The 22,604-nt window shown below is 43.3% G+C and overlaps 1 protein-coding gene across 1 annotated transcript in view; it reads right to left on the bottom strand.

The window, feature by feature from the left end:
• Window positions 1-22,604, bottom strand: part of LOC139055949 (probable RNA-binding protein 19) — a 109,482-nt gene that overhangs the window by 67,386 nt on the left and 19,492 nt on the right. Inside the window, exons 11-17 of the mRNA XM_070533629.1 lie at window positions 21,429-21,493; window positions 20,439-20,477; window positions 12,950-13,025; window positions 4,149-4,279; window positions 2,557-2,623; window positions 1,915-1,969; window positions 1,056-1,152 (exon numbers count right to left, since the gene is read on the bottom strand). Coding sequence (XP_070389730.1) covers window positions 1,056-1,152; window positions 1,915-1,969; window positions 2,557-2,623; window positions 4,149-4,279; window positions 12,950-13,025; window positions 20,439-20,477; window positions 21,429-21,493 — 530 coding nt within the window. The remainder of the gene's footprint in view (window positions 1-1,055; window positions 1,153-1,914; window positions 1,970-2,556; window positions 2,624-4,148; window positions 4,280-12,949; window positions 13,026-20,438; window positions 20,478-21,428; window positions 21,494-22,604) is intronic.

Here is a 22,604-nt window from a genome sequence, read left to right as displayed (position 1 = left end):
GCCGAGGCCTTTGTATCATTGTGACAGACTGTGTAACACAGTGCAGTCAAGCTAAACAATTAACGGTCAGTTGTCAGAGCAGAATCCACTGGCATATCTGTAGAAGCTCTTAATCGTCTTGCATTCCCTGATGCCGTTCCTTAGTACATATTGTTGTCATGCTGAGTGTAGTTTGTCTATGTCTTTTTCTTTGACTTTCCCTTTGCTGGTTTTTATGCCTTTTATTTCTTGATTATGATGTATCAGTAGTGATGCTTTTCACAAATGCACTCCTTTTGTTTTGTTCTCCACACCTATAATAGTCCACAAGGGCTGACAGTATGAATAAATAAAATGAAAGCAATACCCAAGAAACTTAAAAGGAAACTAAGGAGAAATGCTAAATTAGTTCGGACAAATTAAGTGTTCTTATAAAATTATATTTCGTCAATTTCACAGCAAGTGGTTGAATATGAAGAAAGACTGAAGGCCTAGCTTCCTTCTCTTTTTTAAAGTTCCAATTGAGACACGAGTGCCTATATGTCATTGTGACGTCAGACTTCAATGCACTTTTTTTCGTGTTTGGGCCGCTGTAGAGCACTAGTCATTCTGAAAACTTGCTATATTCATTTAAGGCCCCTTTAGAATGCAATGCAGCCAGTCTTTACACTAATTAAACATGAACTAGGCCCTGACAGGCGCCGTCAAAACCTATGATGTTACAGTGAGCTGGGGCAGGAATTTGTGAAGGAAGTCGCCACCCATCCTTCACCATTTTTGTGTCTTTTTCTGGCTTACCAAGTTTTCTCTGGCAGCAAGAGTATGCATGCATGTTTAATTATTTTTTGGTATTCTAGAAAGAAAATTTGCTAATACAGATCAACTTAATTTTTTTCTTCCATGTCCCTTTGGGGCAAAACACAGAACAGTGACAATAAGCCTACAACACAACAAGCTAGAGCCTTTACAATTCTGATATGTATAAATTTGTGTCACAGAATAAAGCCTTAGGCAGAGTTTTCGAGACTTATAGCCCTCAAAACTGGATGATACTTAGCACCGTGCATCGCTCTTACCGTGCCAAGCAGTTCTTGCTTAGAGGTGGCGTAACGTTCAGCCATGACATCCGCAAGGGCGTTGGCTCCTAAGAAAAGGGTGTTCCAGTTGTGACTCCTGAAACAGAAGCAAGGGCAACAAGCCTCCGTGTCACCAAAAAGAAATACGACAATAATTTTAGGTCAGTTACAGTTTGCAGAGAAACAATGTAAAGATGAACAGAGTAGGGGACAGGACAAGCATTGACTAACAAATTACTTTATGAGAACAAAGGATATATATTACTATATAAAAGAAAAAGAAGATAAAAAAACAGAGAAAGCCAACATGCACATGCATAAATCCCAACAAAGCATTTGCAAGCAAATCAACCTGATACTTCTAATGAGATGCTTGTACTCAATGGCAATATGATGCTGATGGCTGTTCACTAGACTTAGCTGCACATACTGCTGCTTTTGTATGTTGCCACAAATGCTTGACCAAGAGAATGATGGGATCTCGAAACTCAAAGCTATAGCTGGGCAAAAAAGAAAAGTCTAGGAGACTCTGAACTTTTACTGTGTGAACTTATCTAACATTACTTGAAGCATCAGGTGATGATCTACCAACAGCCACTTAAGCGAACAGTGTCAGCTGCTGCACCTGTCCATAATTGTGCACGGGTAGCTTTGAGTGCGTTAGAAACTGCCCGAGTGCTACATGGAAAAAAATTACCGCTTCAACAAATATCTCAAAAAGCCTTGCATATATCACGCATGAAAATTTTTTAGGACATATTAGAATATTATACGCACACACTGGTTTAGCATTACTTTTCATACACTTGAATGGGGGGTGTGGGGTGCCTGTCATTCTGAGGTTACCTGGAAGACATACCTCCCGCTAGACTTCTTGAGCTCCGCTTCTTTTTTGTCTTTGTAAGACTTGGCCTCTGCACACCACAATAAAGAGAAACAGAAAAAAAAGGAAATGTGCTTAAATAATGCAACAGATACTAGCCATACTGCATGGTGTATTCCATGCTTAATTATGAAACTGTGTAAGACATGTTGCTGGGATATTTGGTTTATCATGGCTGCACACTGTGCCAGAGAATGCGAGGAACAAGCAAGGAGACCGAGACGATCATGAGATGCCTTGTGATTGTTTGGTCTTAGTCCATTGTGTTCTGTGGCACAATTTGCAGTCATGATTATTTCATGCTTGCTATCACTGATGCTCTATACTGCCATTCTTCACATTAACATTGCTTTTACCAATATTCTTGTTGTGCCAAGCAAACCTAACTCCCTATCTGTGCAAAGGCATTGGTTACTGCCCCACCTCACGTACTTAAAGAAGAGCTCTCAGGCAAAACATGATACACAAGTGAACTGCAAAATTATTATTAAATTATGGACAAGCACAACAAATCAACTAAATGCCTAATGAGTGTAGCACAGTGGCCCAGAGGGTTAGAAACACGCATGCATAAATTCATCAATGTCGTGTCTGCTAATATTCTGCTCATAAGCTTACCCGTTCCCTGACCCTCCTCTTCTTCAGACTTCTTAGCCTTGGCCGGCAGGAGATGGAGAAGCCGGCCCTGTTGGCAAGCAAGGTGGTCAACAAGATAGGTGTTTGGAAAACCAAAAGAATAAAGATATCCGGGGCACTCGATCTTTCATTAGTTACAACCATATGCACAAAACAGGCAATGGAACCTGAGATACAGAGAGAGAGAAATCACTTTATTGGACATGAAAAAAAAAAAAATGCATAGATGCCCTCAATCTAGGGCGGCACTGGCAGCATGCATCAGCGCTAGGCCAATAAAGTCTGCAAGGAATCGTTGGTCATGAAGGGCGGTTGCGGCGGTTGGCCACTCGGTGGAAAGTATTGGTGGTTTGGGTAAGGGGAGTAGTCTTGGATGGCATTGCCACAGAAAGCAAAGGGGACATTAATTCACTCACGACCATTGCAGTAGCCATGGAATGCGCCACCTCGGCTGTCGGGAAGGGCTGGCTAACATTCCCAGGGCTAATCATGTACATACACACAAACACCCAAGAAAGTGGGTGGATGCGTGGCTTCTGTGGTAGGCGAACTGGAAAACCACTACACACGTGAGGCGCAAGATGTAGATTTGGCTCCCACCTGCAGCAAGTCCACTTTTGTCATTTTTCCCTTTTGTCATTTCCCTTTTCCTTACTATTTCTACATTTCAATTAAACATAATGATTCATTTTTCTCAATGTTCTCGCTAGGTTCATAGTCTGTTTTCTGCATAGCATGGCTGCAACTTAATGTTCAGAAGAGCGCATAAGCATGAAAAGAATTTGTAACTCAACATGTGAGCAGGGATCAAGTGATCTAGCAAGCAGACCTACCAGTCCTAAGATTGAAAAAAATACAGTGAAACTTCGATAACTGGAGCTGCTCGGTTGGTCCTGGCAAAGTCTTATGTGTTTGAGTAGGAATACAGACAGACTCTGCAGCCCCAAGTGAATGAGCGCTCTAATGCCTGACTAGCCACTATTACATTGCACAGTGTAATAATAGAGTCTTATTGCTCTGCACAATGCGTGGTATGTAACTGCAGTACTTTAGGCTTACACTGCATGCCCCATCTCTCTGCAGAACTGCAGTAGACATGCTGTGAAATGAATGTCTTAAAATATCACCATCACATATAGCATGTGAGTGGAGAAGTGCATTTATTGATTAAATAGCACACAATGGCATGAAACACTATGGCTATGATGCCTCCTCTTTAACCCAGGTCCGTTACAGAGCTGACATTTTTTGCTAGAAATGGCCAGAACACAAATGTTTTTGCTGTCAGACTCTTTGTTGAGGAAATTTTGCGGTTTTGGAGCAGTTTGATGAAGCAAGTCACAAATGTAGCACTTTTTTGAAGCAAGTAGGGCAGCCATCCTATCTTCGTTGCAGCTATGGCACTATGACTGAGGCATCATGACAATCTGTGCCTACACTGCAACAAGCACTTACAAGTTAAATGTAGAGAAGGAGGCCCACTCAGGTTCTGTCTGCCACTGCTGCCAGCCAAAACCACCCGTAGTTTCCTCCTCCACCTAACAGTCTGTGAAATAGTGTCACCCACTTCTCACCTGAAGCATCTGGCCATCCAGTTCAGTGAAGGCCCGGATTGCATGCTCAGGAAAGAGAAAGCTGACAAAAGCAAATCCTTTGGGCTTGCGTGTCACACGGTCAATGGACAGGTGCAGTTCCTCCAGAGGGCCTACAAGATGGCGGGGATGCGGGAGAAAAATATCATCATGTTCTCAAGCGGCAGCTTGCCTTTAGTTTCTGCAAGCATTTAGACCTCCTCTAAGGTATGAAGTGCCTTCATATATACTTTATATTTCTTGGTCACTGGCCAGCTATACCAGGTGGCATTACTTTTGCTTCCCGAAAAAGCATCGGCTCAATGCTGAGGCTGGCCGAAGCACAAAGTTCAAATGCACAGGGGTGAAAAAGAATGTGCCGAGATGTGTACATACATGATTAGAATGGATTGGCAAAAATATGTCTGTCCAGGAACTCTGACAAGAAGAAGTGAAGTTACGGTGGTCACTGCTAAACTTGAAAGGTGCTGAAATTAGCCATTTCAAAACACACAACAACAATTGCTGCCAAGCCCTATTCTTAACCACCAGTGAACACACACTTGAATAACGTGCAACGCTTTTCTAAATGTCTAGTGATGACCCACCTGTAGCTCCTCACCACTGCCGTCATGTAGTCCCACCACATGCAGAGTCACTCTATAGGGATTAGTAAAGTTTAGCGTTAGAGCTAACAAGAGCCTAAAATGGTCGTCCACCTTCATGTTGTTGGTGTTTCTTCCTCTATAATCTACACCATGAAATGAAAGGCACATCACAGCCTTTCAAAAGGATAAGGCATGACATTTTGTCCAGACGCAGGCAGCAGGGATACATCCAACATGACCTTCTGAATGTTCCAGACATCTCACAGCAAAACCAAGAGGACTGATGGAAGCACACACTGTTTTGCCTGCACAGTATGTCATGTCTAAGTTGTTCCAGAGGTGTTGAGATGCTCTTGAGCACTCCAGTGTGATTGCTTACAAGTGAGTTCCGGAATCTTTGAAATGAATTCTGGGGTTGTACGTGCCATAGTGGGGGACTCTGGATTAGTTTTGACCACCAGGGTATCTTTAACCCTTTCAGGGTCAATGACGTAAATATACGGCGCCACGATCAAGTTCAAAATGGTCGATGCCATATATTTACAGCGCCATCTGTACATTTAAAAAACGCGCCACTTTCCTAACTTTTTTTTTTTCTGTCATGTCCTGCCACTATGTGGGAATACAGGGAATTTTTTTCGCGCACCTCCCTCTCTCAGTTTTCGTTGCATGGTTTGTTTTAGAGCTAGTTTGCTCCCACGCATCTACGTACTACTGCTTGCGCATTGGTGCACGCGCGGGCAGGTGGCGGTTTGGGTTTTGTTCCGCGGGCGGTTTCGGCTTCCTGCGCTAGCAAAACTGATGGCTGTCTCGTTACTAATTGCTCAAAGGGCGACCGCTTGTCTCTTGCTAGTTTAGTGCTCACAAGGGTGCACAGAGGAAGGATGCCGCCGTGCATGCTTTCCATTGCATTTTTTATTTTTTTTGAGACTCGTGAAACCTAATTGCCTCTGCTTGGTGATAACATGAACATAAGCGGAAGTTTGTCACATGCTTTGCTTTTTTGACAGGCACATAACCACACAGTTTTCTTGAGTGCGCGCACCTACGCAGTTCGCTTACGCTATGGATGTACATATTAGTGTAAGAGCAGGAACATTTGAGTCTTGCGCAATATTCTCGTGTGTGCATTTTCAAAGCCTTGAACTATGTGTATAACAATGCACCAACTTTTTCATTCTTATAAGTTTATTTCCTTTTTTTATTGTTGTTATTCATGAATGAAGAGTACATATATACCAACGCAAAATATTTTTTTCTCACTTTACAGTCACCCTAGAAAAATTACGGTACATTTCTTTTGAAATAGTGCCTAAGAAGAACTGGAATCTGCATTAAAAAAAAAATCGACCCTGGGCGGTCGCATATGGCGAAAAAAATCTACCCTCAAAGGCTTAGTGTGCCTCCAATGCACGGTACATGGGCATTTTTGCATTTATTCCTCATCGAAAGGTGGCTGCAGAGGCTGGGATTTCATCCCGCGACCTCATGCTTAGCAGTGCAACACTCTAGCCACTAAGCCACCTCGATGAGTGTTCCGGAATGTGGCAAACCTGTTATGCGGAAGCTTGCAATGTGAAGGAAAATTAACAAAAGGCAGCAATTGTCATCCATCTAGAAAATAGTAAAGCTAGAAAGGACGCCCATATGGGTTTCTCAGAAAGAATGCTCAAAAATCTTTCTTTGATCTACACTGGTGTACATTGCAGATTTCTGCATATATGATTTGCCATATCCACTGTCCCTGAACTTCGAGTTGGCAATTTGGCCTCTCTCTCTGCAGTCTTCTATCCACCAGGTTAGCTTGGATGGCAGAGTGACTACCCCAGAAAGGAGTTTGTCCTGGGCTCGATCTCTGAATCAGGACAAATTTTTTTTCAACTGCGAAGTTTCCTTGATATTAGTGAAACTCAGAATGAGTGAAGGAAAAATATAAAAAGCAGGAAAAAACAGAAAATGTGGTACACACTACTGTTGGATGCAAGAGATGCTAAGAGAATTGAATTTATGTTGGCCTGTTGACTTTAACACGGCCAATATCCTTGCCATGAAAGTACAACACTGAAAACATTCATCACAACAATGTTATAACTAAGCCATGCAGTTGAAGGCAACAAACTGGACTATGTCGTAGTTGTAACTGTTGCAGTGACAACTACAATGCCTTTACTCTTTCTCAACTGCTCCTCTGTGATCAATACTGTTTGAGAGTGGCCACTGACAAGATATAAATTTGTTGAAGTGATGTTAGTAATTATACTGGCACTCCAATGCAATTGAATTTGCATGCATCCCGAGAAGGGCAAGAAACTCCAGATCTACAGCGTGCTTGCTCCAGATGTCTGGGTGCCGGAGGTATCAAGCTGAAATAACTTGTTTGCTAAAAAATAGGGTGCACCACATGGACAAGAAAGGCTTTTTCAATCCTGAGAAATATTCCAAGAAAATTAAGAGAGTCTGTGCAAACTTTAGTACTCACAGCTGAAACACACCAAATGCATCAAAAGAAAGAAAGAGGAAAGAAAAGAAAATAATGTCCATGAGACATTGCATAAAAAGGCAGCATTTGTCTGTACTCATAGCATCAATGCTTTGGAAGGCTAGTGAAATATTGTACTTGTGTGTTTTGCATTCAAAGACAGAAAGAAAAAAAGAAAGCTATATTGTTACATGTTCTAAGCTGACCAGACTTTGACATAATAATGATACGTTGCATCATTGTGCTTGACTTGACAGCTGTGACAGCTTGACAGCTGCGATGTCATATTAGCTTGCTTAACCTGCAGCTTCTGCAGTTCAGTAATGTGGAAAGTTGGGCTAGTTGGTGATTAATCATCATACCTTGCTGGTGAAGCAGTGCACTGACATGGACACGGTGTCGTCTTTTCTTGTGTGTCTTCACTGTGTCCGTGTCAGTGTGCTGCTTCACCAGCAAGGTATGATGAGGTTCGGCAGATTGCGAACATGAGGAAAGGTGTACTCGTAAAACTCAGGACAAATGCTGCCTTCTCTGCAAGGTGTTTCAGGCTTTGCTTTCTTTTATTTTTTTCACTCATTGTTCCCGACTGAAGTACACACTGTACATGGACATCTCGTCGCCTTGACCACTCGTAAGAGTAGAAGTGCTTCCACCGCTGTCACTTCCATCGATACGAGGAGTGCACTGCTTATAGCACACGACACATGCACACACATGCCATTACAGTTGTTCTCAGGTATATCGAAATCGAAGGAGATTGCGTTCAATACCATATATACTTGCATAATTAACACACTCGCATAATAAGTGCGCCCATAAATTTGCTCTTGAAAATTTGGATTTTCGTTTTTCCTCACATAATATTTGCACTCCCAACCTTTTTCCTGTGCAGTCCCACGATCAAACGGCAGTGCCGTAGTTTTCTGGAGAGCCTAGAACCTTTTACTCTCACACATGTGTTTAAAGCAAGCGTCCTTAATATCGATGTGCGTCGTTGCGTTGGAAATATTCAATAACGATGCCAAGCGAGAAACGCCGAGGTCACGTAAACACAATTCTGCAGCTAACTTATTTAGGCAGCACATCCAGACTAGCAGTCGTGGTGGAACACAAGCAGAGGCAGTGGGTATGATGACTGAGAAGCTGGTAGCAACGCCATGATGAGAGAAAACTGGTGGCAAGCAAGCGGTAAGAACAGGCTGTGCATTATCACGTTCACTTGGGACCTTACGGGAAGAGTGACCGTGACAACGCTCAGCCTGTTCTTAGCGTACGCTTGCTGCCAGTGCCGGCACACAGGCACCTCACAGGCTTGAGAGAGATAGACAGAGAGAAAAAAGCTGCAACCAGCTCTTTGCAACAGCAACTTTACACAGTTTATGGACTTTATATACTGATGTAATAGCTAGGATAGATAGCGTGCGCGGATGCGCGGCTGGGTGCGGCGCACAAGAAAGTCTAAGTGAAGAAGGGGCGGCCGGTAGTTGGTCGGCATAGTTGTGCGTAGTGTTGAATTTGCGAGTCTGTTGCTCACTTTACTGCCTGTTCTTGGTTCACTGCGTGCGATGGGCTCCAAGTCCAGTTATATGCCTGCTGTGGGACAGATTTTATCTGGTCACAAATGGAAACGCTGATCAGACACCGATAAACTGACATGCCGACGAGCAGGAGGGTCAAGGAAAGAGGCCCACACAGTGCGTTTGTCAAAACAACAGGTGCTGAAAAGCAGCGCTCTAACATGCTGCTTGCAATAATGGTAGACCACTGGAAGTGGCTGTGAGGACGAGCTGTTTGGGAACCACAATATGGATGAAGTGGCCAACGACCTGGGCAACAGGTCTGATGATTTTGACGCGGAGTGAAGTGCAATAGATAAGTTAATAGAGATATGTGCAACAGAGATTTTCAGTGCAAAGAGAAGTTATCTAATGTATTTTTCAAATCATTTCCATCTTACTTTTCAATTTTGCTGCTTGAAAAAGTTCCCATCCATTTTACTCTGCCTAATAAATGCACCGCCCAAACTTGCTTCCACATTTTAGGGAAAACAATGTGCATTCGTTATGCAGTATATATGGTATACAGACAATTTGAAATATAAAATATGTATGCCTATCTGAACCCTATCTGACATATATGCATGTCTTGGACAGTTTCCCCAAGATTGCAAAAAGTGGGGACACATCGATTATCTCCTTTAAGGTTGGTGTTGAAAGCACTAAAGTTTACTTATTTCTTGCTTGCAAATGTTCCAAGTCGGTCGCACTGCGAAATGGCCTTTGATAAACTGATCACAAAGCTGACCCTAAAAGCCTGCGTCACCTGGAGTTGAGACCACAGTGCGTCTTGTGCATCTCAGAGTTCATATGTCTCCAGGGTGTCTATCAAGTTGACATTTCCAAATTCCCTGATTTTTCCAGGTTTTCCCTGAGTGCCTTTGCAAATTCCCTGAGTGATGCAGAACTATGTTTGATGTCAAGACAGGCTGAAACCATATCGCCTGAAGCTGTCACTTTATAGTAAGCATATTAAAAAACAAAAAAGTACGACTTAATCTAATTTGAATACTAAGAAGTAGTGTTTATGTTATTCAAAAAAAAAAGTATAGAAGGGAAGAGTTAGTAAAATGCACAGCAAATAAAATGTCTTCAAAACATATTGAAAATCGTGTCGAACATTCTCAAATACAAATAAAAAAGAGATACATACAGAAGCAAATATTTTCGAGTATGAGCTATTTCTGTCAACTGATACCAAGCTCAGTGGTATGAGGCCCGAAATTTGTCGCAATTGAGATTCTCTCTCAACAGCTCGTAAGTCAACCTCAACTGTCCTGACATACTGTATCTCAACCTGCGCAGGACGCCTCAGTGTTGTGTTTCACTGCTTTCAAGACTTTATTTTGGTTTGGATGAGGGACACCTGCATCTCGACATCAGCCAAAACTTTGTTTTTTGATCTGAAAACGGCGGCAGCACGCTTCCTTTCGCGTTCATTCCCCAATGTGTAGGTCCTTTCTGTTCTTGTCCTCCTTCCACCCCTCGTTCGCCCCGACGGACCATTTCAAGCATCTCTTTGGTGAGTTGCAAAGTCCACGTCAGATTTTTCGAACTCCCTAGGGGCCGCGAATACGTCCGAAAAATCGGCCAGTTGGAAAAAATAAATGTATGTTATTTACTGCCCTTAAGAGCTCAATCCGCCACAGGCACAGTCAAAAGCGCTCTGTAGGCCTGTCGGTACACGTATTAGGCATATTGGTGCTCGTATTGCGACAGGAAATACCGGGTGCATGAGTACATAATTAAGGAATGCATACTGGGTACCGTGACAGTTGCCCCGTTCCACGCTTGTTATGCTTCACTGCAATACTTTTGCGTATGCTTCACAGCGTAACATTTCTGCGTTGAGGCAAAGATTACTTTCGCGAACCAGCATTGTGCAACGCACCGTGCTTTCCAAGCTTCTAAGTCACTCGCGAGGACTACAAAAGTGGAGTCCATGCCATTGCGGACAGGAGCAAATTCTTTCAATAAAAAACGCGGCACCCAACGTTAAGAAGCTTCATAGCAAACGTCGAAGCAGCTAGGCCTAGCGTTGCCGCAGTGGTGGCTACGGCTGCCAGCGGATCTGTGTGCGAGAGCGCCGGTTCGAGGCAGCGAGGTAATGAAAATGGCAGCGGTGGTGGCTTTGATTAATGCAGTTTCGGACCTGCGGTCACGAAAACACGTCAGGAGAACTGGACGGCAAAGAGTTCTTGCGTCCGAAATTTCAGACGCTCTTATAAAGTACATAGACTCTATGGGGTACGTGGTGGTGCCGCGAAGCCGTCCAAATTACCGGGAATCCGGAAATTCAGTCGTTGACTGCACACTGGCAACTCCTCCAGCCAACGACAGGGCATCAAAGACGATTCATTACGATTTCTGTCTGTTACTAAAGCCAGCATTGCCGCGACTTTCACCCCTTTCAATAAAATTACAGCTAATTTTCTCTGATAGAGGCAGAAATTCCCTGAATTTTCCCTGAGTTTTTCCAGACTACTTAAAATCCCTGAGAATTCCCGGTTTGTAGACACCCAGGTCTCACATTCATGATAATGTAGAAATGGAAGCACTGTGGAAGAAAACTAGTCTGTATAGATATGCACCGTGCCACCATCCGCACATTTGTACTGCGAATCACACTTGGACATGCCTGACCGTATGTCCATACTACCAACATTTGGCAGTTAAAAGGCCAAAACAGATTGTTATATGTAGGCAGTAAGCCAGGCAGAGTGTCCTGTCAGATTTTGGAACTGGCTCCCTGTTGAAACCTGCTGTGCATCTCTCCTTGAGCTTCACTCGCCGCTACAACACCTCGTGTCGTCCAGCACGTCCTTTTATTTTCCGCCCTTCAACTCTCTGACCCCTGCATCAGTGAATGCCGAAGCTACACACATGCTGTTAGTTTCAAAAGTGGTCTTCAGCTTCCAGATTGTCCGAGTCCACACGAACTGACGCGTAACCTTGCGAGCACAAATTAAATGTGTTTAGCACGGACCCACGAATCGCACAGCAATGAGTCTTGCAGGCCGCTGCTACAATGGTCTTTTTGCGAAGCGCAGATGTGGCACGCGGTGGCTTTGCTAAATTCAAACTGCAATGTAAAGGTTCGTTCAGGTGGAGGTGGGAGTTGGATTTGTTTTGTCCGGTCACGAAATCCTAAAATGCCATTTGCAGAAAGCTTTTGCCTACAGACAAATCTGGCGGTGCGGCATCTCCAGTTCAGCATCCAATGCCCAGCGCAACTCGGTGAAAAGCTCAGAGTGCCATCCACACTCTCTTGTGGAATGCGTGTCAGACCAAGAGGCCCTTCGCCTTCTTGAAGTAGAGTGACAATCTGCTCTTGCTGATAACAAACGATTGCACTTTACACAAACCATTCATATGCATTGCGAGCAAAACTGGGATGACCCTGGTCATTTTTCCTTCATGGTACGTACTGCCTTCCAGATTCAGTCTTTTGTTTGACAGCATCTGCCAAAACAGTGTCGTTTCAAATTTGTCGACATTAACTATTTATGATAACGTGAGAAGCGATCATGTCTCCATTAGGTTGCAGGGGTGCGTCGCAGCGTTCGATATATCTAATGTGGCAGTGAACAGAAGTTTGATGTATGCTCAGTACATTGCTACACTTTTGCACAGGATTTACAAGGGGATTATACAACTGTTTGATATAGGAAATGATTCAATATATCAGTTTGATATATCTGGGATCAACTGTATAAGTGTTACAATTCCACATACACTGTAGTTATGCTAAATGAACTAACTGTGTGCACTGATGATTAGCTTGTCCCTTTTAGGCACATACCAAACAAAAACAGTCACATTGCCCAAGGGCAAAGCCAATCTAAGAGCTACAACAACTCGCATGACGTTGATGCAGACACTATGCAATGTACACACAGTGGTACTTTGTGTGCCCATATGTGAAAATGTGTGAATGTGCATGATTTTTTGTATGTGTACGAGTGTGTGCCCAAAAACAAAAAGTTCAAGGTGGACATTTGAGAACACAAGTTGAACCTCTTCATTGGGAAAACATTTATGATGTTGTTCCTTGCCAAACTTTCTTTATGTTAAAATTCAAGCAGCTAGTACTTAGCAAGTTTCAAAACAGTGGTCCAGAATAAAGAAGAAACAATATAATGAGCAAGAACTGGGTCGCACCATATTTCTTGAAGAGTTCCTCCAGCTCTTCTTCAGTAATTGTGTAGGACAGGTTCCGAATGAAAATGCGCCCCGTCTGCGAGAAGAAAAACATCTTAAACTTAAAACACCCTTTCTTACTTTAAATATTTAATCGACAACATTGACTGTGACCTGCTTAACTATGAAAGCTAGCCAAGCTTTTCCTTCTTTTTTTTCATCCATGCATGTCTACTTTATCTCCTTTCCAAAATGAACTAAGAATGCCAGGGCTCCTAATGAGACACCTGTTATTATAATTATGAAGTTTACATGTAGCATATACAGTCAAACCCCCTTATACTTATACCAGTTTTGACAATCCATATATCAGATACACAATGAGCAGCCAATGTGGCATCAAATTGTGTGCATTTTCTACGGTGAAATAAATAGAGGTGTGCCAATATCAAAAAATAGATTTAAAAATCGGATATTGAATCAAATCAAGAAAAAAAGGACGAATATAGAATTAAAATTTAATATTAGAAAATTTTTCACAAAATTTAATGCTTACAGATTTTGGGCAAGAAAATACCTATTGTTGCTGAATATGTTCAGGAGTCTCTCAGCACTGCATAACAAGAATGTAGCAAGCAATCAACAACTTAGGTACATATTAATCAAGATATACAGTATGGTCTACACTTATTACAGAGAATACCAAATTAGTGTGTTAACACTGATCACAGCTAAGCTCTAGCATACTATTGTTTTAGTAAAGTGTTTTTATTAACAAGTTTCTGTTGAATAGAAACAAGTACTTTTCTCCCTCTCAAATTAATGAATTTGCGATGTTCTGTTGCATTGAATATCAATGAGATTTTCAGTTTAATAGTGGGCCTGCATTTTCTTTTATTTGTTGCATAGAAACTTTTGCTCTCCTGTTTTTCGCCAAAATGCAGAAGGGCTGTCCCAACTTTACAGCAGGTGGGTTATTGTAAAAACAATCTACACGACAGACGACAGGACCGCACAGGACTCGTTGACTGCTTCATGCGTAGCTGGCACTGATGGTAGAGAGCAGGCTCCCTCCATGCCGTTTGTTTGGCATGGTTTTGCCACCTCTGAAAGAATCTGAAATCTGGAGGGTCACCGCAAGTTCATAATGCTCGCTGCAAGTTCGCGACCCACCCCCCCTTTCCTCCTGCTCCTCCTCCTCGTTTATCCACCGTCTGTTGCGTTCATTTGCGAGTCGATTTGTCAGCTCTTTTTGAGTGTCGCGACGCAGCTGCTATGGATGACCTGGGTCGATTCGGCATCAAACTGCAACTTTAGTTGCCAACGCCCGATGAAACAGCGCTGATTAGGCCAAATGGCTGAGGCAGGGTGGTCATGACGAAAATTTGTCGCTGGCTCACGTGGTAACAGGTCGCAAGTCGTCGCAGAACACTTGCAGCTAATATGTTCATACAGGGGGCTCATCAGTGATCGGTCCCGAGATAACGCATGCGGGTTAGATTGGCGGCTATTGAAGTGCCGTGAAGTTCGTCCATGCACGTATCTAACACGATCTGCGCCCCCATTGGTGGCTAATCAGCCTGATCACTGCACTTTACAAAATACGCAGTGCTTTTGTTGACGTTTTCTGTCCGTGTCGCATTATTGTTTTGGTCGGTGCTGATCACCCGAACAAACTGTATACCAACAGAGGCGGGGCCAGCAGACATGGTGCTGTTTTACGAATTGCAGCATTAGCATGTTGTGTGTGATCCCTGCATCGGGCTAATGTTGAGGAGCACTCGCAGTGACAAGGTCCGGTACCACATCAGCAAGGGTGGTCCGGCTGCAGCACACTCTGTGCTGAGTGAAACGCTTGCTTGGGCGGCATCATGCACCATGGGCTCTGCGGCACACGCGACATGTGGAACTGCACGGGTCTCTACAACCAATACAGTAGAACCCACTTGTAACAATATTAAAGTGCCACGAAAATTTCCTTGTTATAACTGATAATTGTTACAACCGGTTGCATGAAAAAAATCAAAATAGGGGGATGGCAGAACTGTTGTGAGAAGACTATAATGGCGGGGAAGCCAGTGCCCCTCCCTACCTCCTTCTTCCATCTGGGGCTGACGATTGCGTTCACGTAATTAACTTGCTGTAACTCTGCTTCTTAAGCGCTTAGATCACATGAAAAAGCCACGGCTGTTGGCGTTCAAGAATGGCATTGCTATAACAACTGCAAAGAGAGGTCATGGGTGGCAAGTGACATGTGAGCTCCGCCACCACATCAATATGCTGGCCCCAAAAGCAGCCTTTCAAAAAATTAGGAGGATGCTATGTGCTATGTGCACGACGCATGGCTATGGCTACGCATGACGCATAGGTACCATCTAGGGAATGAGTATTTTCGCATTGGTGAAATCAAGTCACACACTTTTTTACCGTCTTTGTAGTCCTTCACAATACTGTACTTCATTTCCAAATCTATAGGAGTGCGCTTTTTCTCACCGGCAACACCGTGCATCGCCGATGAACAGTGGGCGGATCAGCCATTTTTCGTTTCGGCGGCAAGTAAAACGAGGCTGAGAAACCGCGTAGCCTGGAAAGACTTCGACACAACCAACAAAGACGAGCACGAGCGACATAATTCATTGGCAGAAGTGCGCAGATTGAGGGGCCAGCGAGCAATTTGGGAGCAGAGCAGTTGGCGCGGTCCATTCATGTTTCAGAGGGTGGCGCGGCACAAAGTTATGGGCGCAGCCCATTCGTGTTCGGAGGGATGGAAGGGCGATGGGAGAGAGGCACGTGAGGCTGGCAATGTGGAGAAGGCTGGAAAATGAGCATGCGGCAGCTGTTGGGCAGGCGAGCGAACATACAGCGGCTCGAATTTCTCTTTTTTCTTTTCAAGGATTTTGCATTTCATTAACTTTCAGCACAGGCACCCAGCAGCCAGACTTCGTCGTTATAACCCATAATGCAGCATGGTGGCGTTGTAGTAAGCAGGTTATTTCACCATAGAAAATATACAAAAGGTGATGGGGCAGCAGCACCATCAACTTTTGTTATTGTTATAACCATTGTTATAACTGATATACAGTGAAACCTCGTTATAACGAACAGTTAAAAAGTCGGAAATTAGTTCGCTATATCCATAATTCGTAATATAAAATTTCGTAAAAAATACATGCAAGAGGAGCAAAATTCAATCAGAGAAGGCACAGCAACTCGAAGGATGCTTACTTGGGTCACGTTCATTTATTTACGCACAAAGAACTGCGTTATCGCGGCCTGCTTCTGACGTAAAAGCAACATTCGATCCTGACGCAAAAGCAACATTCGATCACGCCGCTGCCGCTGCTGCTGAAGCGGTGCTGTCAGCGGTTGTGAGACGCGGACGATTTCTTTGGCTGTCAACTCTCGATGACGACGTGGCATCTGTGGAGCTGTCAGCGCCTGCGAGGTAGTCCTGAACGTTTGCTGCGCCGCACAACACACTTGTAGTGCAAGGAAGCCTGACGCCTCCTATTAAAGAGAGGTAGGGCTTGGCATCGCGAAGTTCGTTATATCCGTTTTATGCCAAACCGTGTTCGCTATAGGAAGTTAAAAATACATGTGTTTGACAAAAATATTTCGGAAGAGTTCGATATATTCAATAATTCGTTATATGCGTGTTCGTTATATCGAGGTTTGACTGTATTGTTAAAACCGATATTGTTATAAGTGGGTTCGACTGTATATAGAATATTCGAAAAATTAACTGACACAACATGCGGCACGAAACAGGTGTCTCCTAATCCCGGCCACAGCGGCCACTATTCGATGGAGGCGAAATGCAAAAATATTTGTGTACCGTGCACTGGGCACAGGTTAAAGAACCCTAGGTGGTCAAAATTGTGGTTTTGGTACATAAAACCCCAGAATTTAATTTAGTTAGGGGGAAGCATTTCTGCAGTTCCCAGCCAGAATGGCTCAAGGCTTGCAGTAGCCATGGCTGAAAAAAACAACCTTTTTTTTATACGGGTTTTGCAAACACTCAAAAATGACTTCGCGGATCCCCTGGGGTATGCGGACCCCCATTTCGGAACCACTGTCTTAGAGCATGGACGACCCAATGACACAAGTTGGTGGGAAAACAGTTACTTAGTTAGTTCATTAGTTAGTCAGTTAGGCCGGACAGACAGACAGCCCCAGGAAAGTGTGTGAACCCAAAGAATGCTAACCGCATTAAAAAGAACCATGAGTTACTGCATCTGCCTGTGCACCAAACTGTGTTCTGCACACCTTTGTCACACACATCTTTGTTGCACGGCGTAACCTGCATAATAAGCCTTCATCGCCTCACCCAGAGCATCATCTGCCAGCCTCACATGCCTTTCTCCATCTCCCTTTCACCCCTCTGATGTCGACGCAGTCGACTCGTGCGTTGGAAGGGTGGAAGGGAGACAGGAGAAGAGCACGCAAAGCCAGCAATGTGCAGAGTGAGGCAATGGAGTATGGGGTGCATGGCACAAAAAACGTGGATGTGACAAAGATGTGCGGTGCGAAAGTGGGTGCGGGTGGATGCAGCAACTCGCATTTTAATGTGATTAGCACTCTTTGCCTACTTCAGCCATTTTGAGCCTATTCATCTATCTAGCCTCTCACGCTGACCCAGTGGTCCAATTTGTTGACAAATTTGGGTATGTGATTGTGGCCATGATGGAGCTCTGATCGCCCCATCATCATCATTACATTTTCGTGATCTGACTCTCGTCATGCTGTCAATGTCACACCTTCCACACGACCTAGTGGCCAAAGTTGTCTAACACCTTAGGCCAGTAGGTGTGTGCTTGGTGTTATGATGCCATTGCGGTCATTGCATCGTTGCCATACCAGTTTTTTCATCCGATTTCTGTCGCGCCATCGTCATCATACAGCTTTCATGATACAGTCCTTCTCACGCTATTGTCGTCATAAAGTTGTCATGCGCTCATTTTCATATCGCTGTTGTGATGCCGTGGCAGCTGTTCGATCACCGCGATTCTAACCTTGTCATTGAGATCTCATCATGCCATTGCTGTCACACCATCGTCGTCATGCCACTATCATAAAACATTGTCATACTGCTCTCGTCATTCCATCAATGTTAATTTTTCTTTACCCTCTTATTCTAATCAAGCTGTCACCTTTCAATTGCTATTATGTCGCAATTGCCATGCCATCGTCATGCCATTGCTGTCATTACGTCTTTGTCATACAGTCGTTGTCATGCATTCATTGTCATACTGTAGTCGTGATTCCGTCGCAGTTGTTCAATTGTCATACTGCCGTTTTACTATCGTCATCACTTCAGTAACGTCACTGTATTGTCGTCATTCATTTTTTGTCATTCTATCGTAATCATGCTGTAAGCATTCAATCATGATTAAGGTGCTGTTGTCATACCATCATCGAAATTGTGTCATAGTCAGACAGTGGCTGTCGTGCAACCATTGTCATACCTCTGTTGTCATGACGTTGCAGTCATGCCATCACCGTTATTCCAACTTTATTATCTGGTTTTCGTCATACCATCGTCATAATATACTCGTTGCGATCCCATTGTCTTCACATCATAGTTGTCACATTATCGCCACTATAGCTATGTTTTCTTTTAAGATTTGTCATCTCATTATTGCCATACAGTCTTTGTCGTGCCACCAACGTCATCCATCTTTGTCATTTCATCGTTGTCACTGCGTCCCCGTCATACAGCTGTCATACTGCCATCCTCATGGGTGATCTTGGCAAGCAAGTGCCACAGCAAAGTGAGCTGATACCAAAGTATGTTGCACATAGAAAGTCTCAGAATGAGATACAGATGTTAAATAAACGTGACTTCAGAAATACGATGTTGCCACATTGCTCGAATGCTAATCACATTACTATTGACGGTTATCGTGAGACAAGTTCTGCCACAATTTTTTTTCAAGGATTTTGCGTTCTTCTCCTTTTTGGCACAGACACCCTGTAGCCAGATGTAATTGTTACAAATCACTGAAAATGTGGCAAGGAAACACACATTAAGCAGTTTATTATACCATAGAATACCTGTACTCCTTTCTATCTGATTAAGATGTTAGGATGTTTGTCTCCCCTGTTTTCTTTTGCGCAACCTGGTTATAACAATTATCGGTTATAACAATGGAATTTTCTTGGCAGTGAAATACAGTCGTTAACTGATAAATTGGACACTGATAATCCTGACATACTTAGTTATTCGGATAGCTTCGCAGCACCACCCATGGCCCCATAGACTTAATGCGTAAAGACCATCGATATTTGGGACAGCTGCCAGCCCTACATTCAGTTATCCAGAATCCGTCCATGGCTGTAGTGTACGCTGACTTTGCTACCATTCTCTCCTCTGGTAACCTCAACGAGAGATCATGTATGGCCTCAGAGATTACACGCCAGATGGTAGTCTCCGAGGCCTACTATTAGTCACTGCTGTACGCATCAGAGATTTAAATGCTAATGCCAATCTTGGAGGCTTTGCCTGAATTCTGAGGTCGCATCAGTGTCGTGGCCATCACATCCTATTCTGGCACCCCCACGTATGGCCCACTATCACGATTCTGTTTGTTGAGTTGGCTTCGGAACAGCGTTTTGCCATGCTGCGTGTTTGTTTAGTTTGCATTCCAGACAGCACTTTGCTGGCTCCAAGAAGTATTTGTCGTGGAGTTATAGACAGGCCATGTCAAATGGCACCAATGGTGCCCTTGCTGTCCGCATGAGCCTGACTCCGTAACTGAAGGGGCTGAACTGTCGTCTACCATGACAAGCTCAAATGCAGACATCATTGGTGACCTGCTAGGCTGTGGTGTGCTGATTCATGTCGCCGTTACATTTGAAGACTTTGCAAACGTCAACAGCGCGGTTTCGTTGTGTGCCGAACTGAAAAATGATGAAATAATTGAGCATGTTCTCCCACCGTCAAAAGCGATTCTGACTCTGATGATGATGTGCCGCATACTACGCAGCTTTCACATGCAGATCTCACCCTTTGCAGTCCTTGTATTGATGTTCAGCGCCACTCAAAACTGGCAGAAATAAAGGCCCACTTGTTTGCATGAAAGCAGAAGTGTGTGCAGCAAAGCATTGACCATTTGTTCCTTGCACAGGGGCCTTAAAACGTGAATGAAGTGATACTTTTTTTTATACATTTGTTTTTTCTGACATTTGATAGTTGCGACTTATTTACGTTCCACATCGAGTCCAAATTATCGGCCATCGACTGTATTGTTATAAGTGAGTTTGACTGCATGACACTTTCACTACTTTACCTCGCAGTAGTCATGCAACGAGCTGGGTGGCAGAGATATGTTATTCTAAGTTCCCTTAGTTTTCAAGCCATTGGTAACTGTGGCTAAAAGGGTGACATTTATGTCAAGAAAACAGGGCACATTCTTCTTAGGCGTTCAGGTGTCATTCATGTACATCATGTATGCAATGTAAAGTGTTATACAAAGCAAAAATCAAATAATTGTATAATGTTCTCGCTTACATCTGCCAGTGTCTCCTGTGGGTTACCCAAGTCTTCAAACTGTAAGCAACAGGAAAAAAAGAAGACACAGAGACATTTATGAAGTTTCCAGAAAATAATGAAAGTTTCAAAAAAACCAGAATGGTCGATGGATGCTGGTAAAACTTTGAAAATAATTTTGCTGTATATTAAAAAAGAAAAAGAAAGATAGAAAAAGAGAAGGCACAGAATTTCAGACATCAGGCTCAGACCATGATCTAAAAACATGAAAGAACCCATGAATCCATTTTACAAGCTGTGCAGCTCTGACCTGCCTTGACAAATAAAGAGAAATAAAGAAAAAAAAAAGCCTGTAGTCACAAAAGTTAAACACTGACATCAGCATCATATCCAGAAAAATGATAGCCATAGCATTTGTATTTGTGGCCAGTGATACAGGTGCACAAGCTATCATTCCACCACACAACAGACACTAAATAGAAATGCTAATTAAATTTCAAATTACCTCCATATTCATAATTGGATCTGAACTTTAAGAAATTTTTTGAGTTGACCTAAATGATGGCTGGCATGAAGGTAAGTTTGAAGTCCAATTTCTTAAATTTTGCACTAAGACATCTCGTGAACGTGATGTCACGGATTTCCGAGCACCTTTTTTTTTTCATATTTGGCCTGTTTGTGCCAAATACATTCTTGAAACTTGCTAAGTTTAGCCTGTGGCTCTTTCAGAATAAAATGTAGTTAATCTCTTACCGGTAAGAAATTATAATTAGGTCTGACCAGAGAGCGTAAAAATCTACGATGTCGTGGTGAGTTGGCGCAAGAATTTCGCAAGGTGGCATCGCCAGCCATCTTTTTCTTTGCATCTTTTATGGCTTACCATGCTTCTTTTCACAAGAAAAGTGGCACTTCTTGTACAGTAATTACATGACTTACTAACACAGCTTAACTTATTTGTTTAGGGTTTCTTTACTGTTGGCACAGATTACTGTTCAGTCAAGGCATGCTTACCTGTCGCCATTTTTTCTCAGGGACTGTCTGCTTTGCATACTTCGTGACATCTATCCTGTGTCCAGCTGGAATCAAACATAGCAAGCATCAGACAGTTTGTGGGGGGCGGGGAGACAGAGAGAGAGAAAGAGAGAAAGTATGTCAAATTCAATTTTTCCCTGAACTTTGCAACACCATACTGTGCAAAAGCAGTCGAAATAACATCACAGTTTTAGTTGTGAAGTAGCCCAATCCATTTTGCAAATGTGGCCGCAGGGACAGATCTGAAGTTTATGCGAGCCATTGACCAAGCAATGGTGTTGCAAAGCATAAGCTAGTATGCTAGTTCATTATATATACAGTAGAACCTTGTTGATATGTTCCTGTTACGTATGTTTTCCCGGCGCTAACGTTCCTAATCAAGAATTTAAAAAATGTGGAGGACATTTAAGCTTTGCCTTTAAGAGTGGAACGTGATAGCATTCAAAGACCCCTGACTGCTTTTCATGCTTCCAACTGCAGCTTATTTAACTGTAACGTTTACCGGGAAATGCTGGTGGCGAATGGTATGCATGAAGGCAAGCTTTCTGGTAGAGACGCGGCCTCTAGCATGGGTTGATCTTCTGTTATTGTTTCGCACTTTAAGTATTTCAGTCTGAGAAGTGCTAATAAAATACATGTGCTATCGGTGTTTTTTTTTTCCATTACATTTGTTTGTGAGCTGTCATTCTCAAAATTTCAAGGAATAACCTTGTAAAGAATGAAAGACAAAGTGCGAGCAACTTTGGTGGTAGAAGAGTGGTTGGGTATTCGTAGTTAGAAATTCTTTTTGCAGAAGCACTGTCCGACGCTGGATGCCGGACACCGACGCTGCATTTTCTGCAACATGGGGCCCTTAACGCTCTTGCGTTAAAATGACCTAATGGAGTTATGCTCATCTTTTACTGGTTCATACCAGTTTTTACTGGTTCAGAAAATACAATTTTTCAGCACCAAGGTTCAATACGTTGCCAAACTGCGATCGTATGATGTGTTTTCCAGCAGCTAGAGCCCATGTAAACAAGAAAATGCCCTAGATGTGCACGATCGACAACAGTATATAGCTTCCCACCGCAGCAGCTCCACTGCAATACTTGCCCGCCTTTCTCACGTGAACACGCCAGCGCGCACTCGGTTTCTCATTTTGGTACCAGCAAA

Source organism: Dermacentor albipictus, chromosome 2 (genome assembly GCF_038994185.2).
Source record: "Dermacentor albipictus isolate Rhodes 1998 colony chromosome 2, USDA_Dalb.pri_finalv2, whole genome shotgun sequence".
Classification (NCBI taxonomy): Eukaryota; Metazoa; Arthropoda; class Arachnida; order Ixodida; family Ixodidae; genus Dermacentor; species Dermacentor albipictus.
The sequence above is the reverse complement of the archived record's forward strand: the minus strand, read 5'-3'. Positions and strand labels throughout refer to the sequence as shown.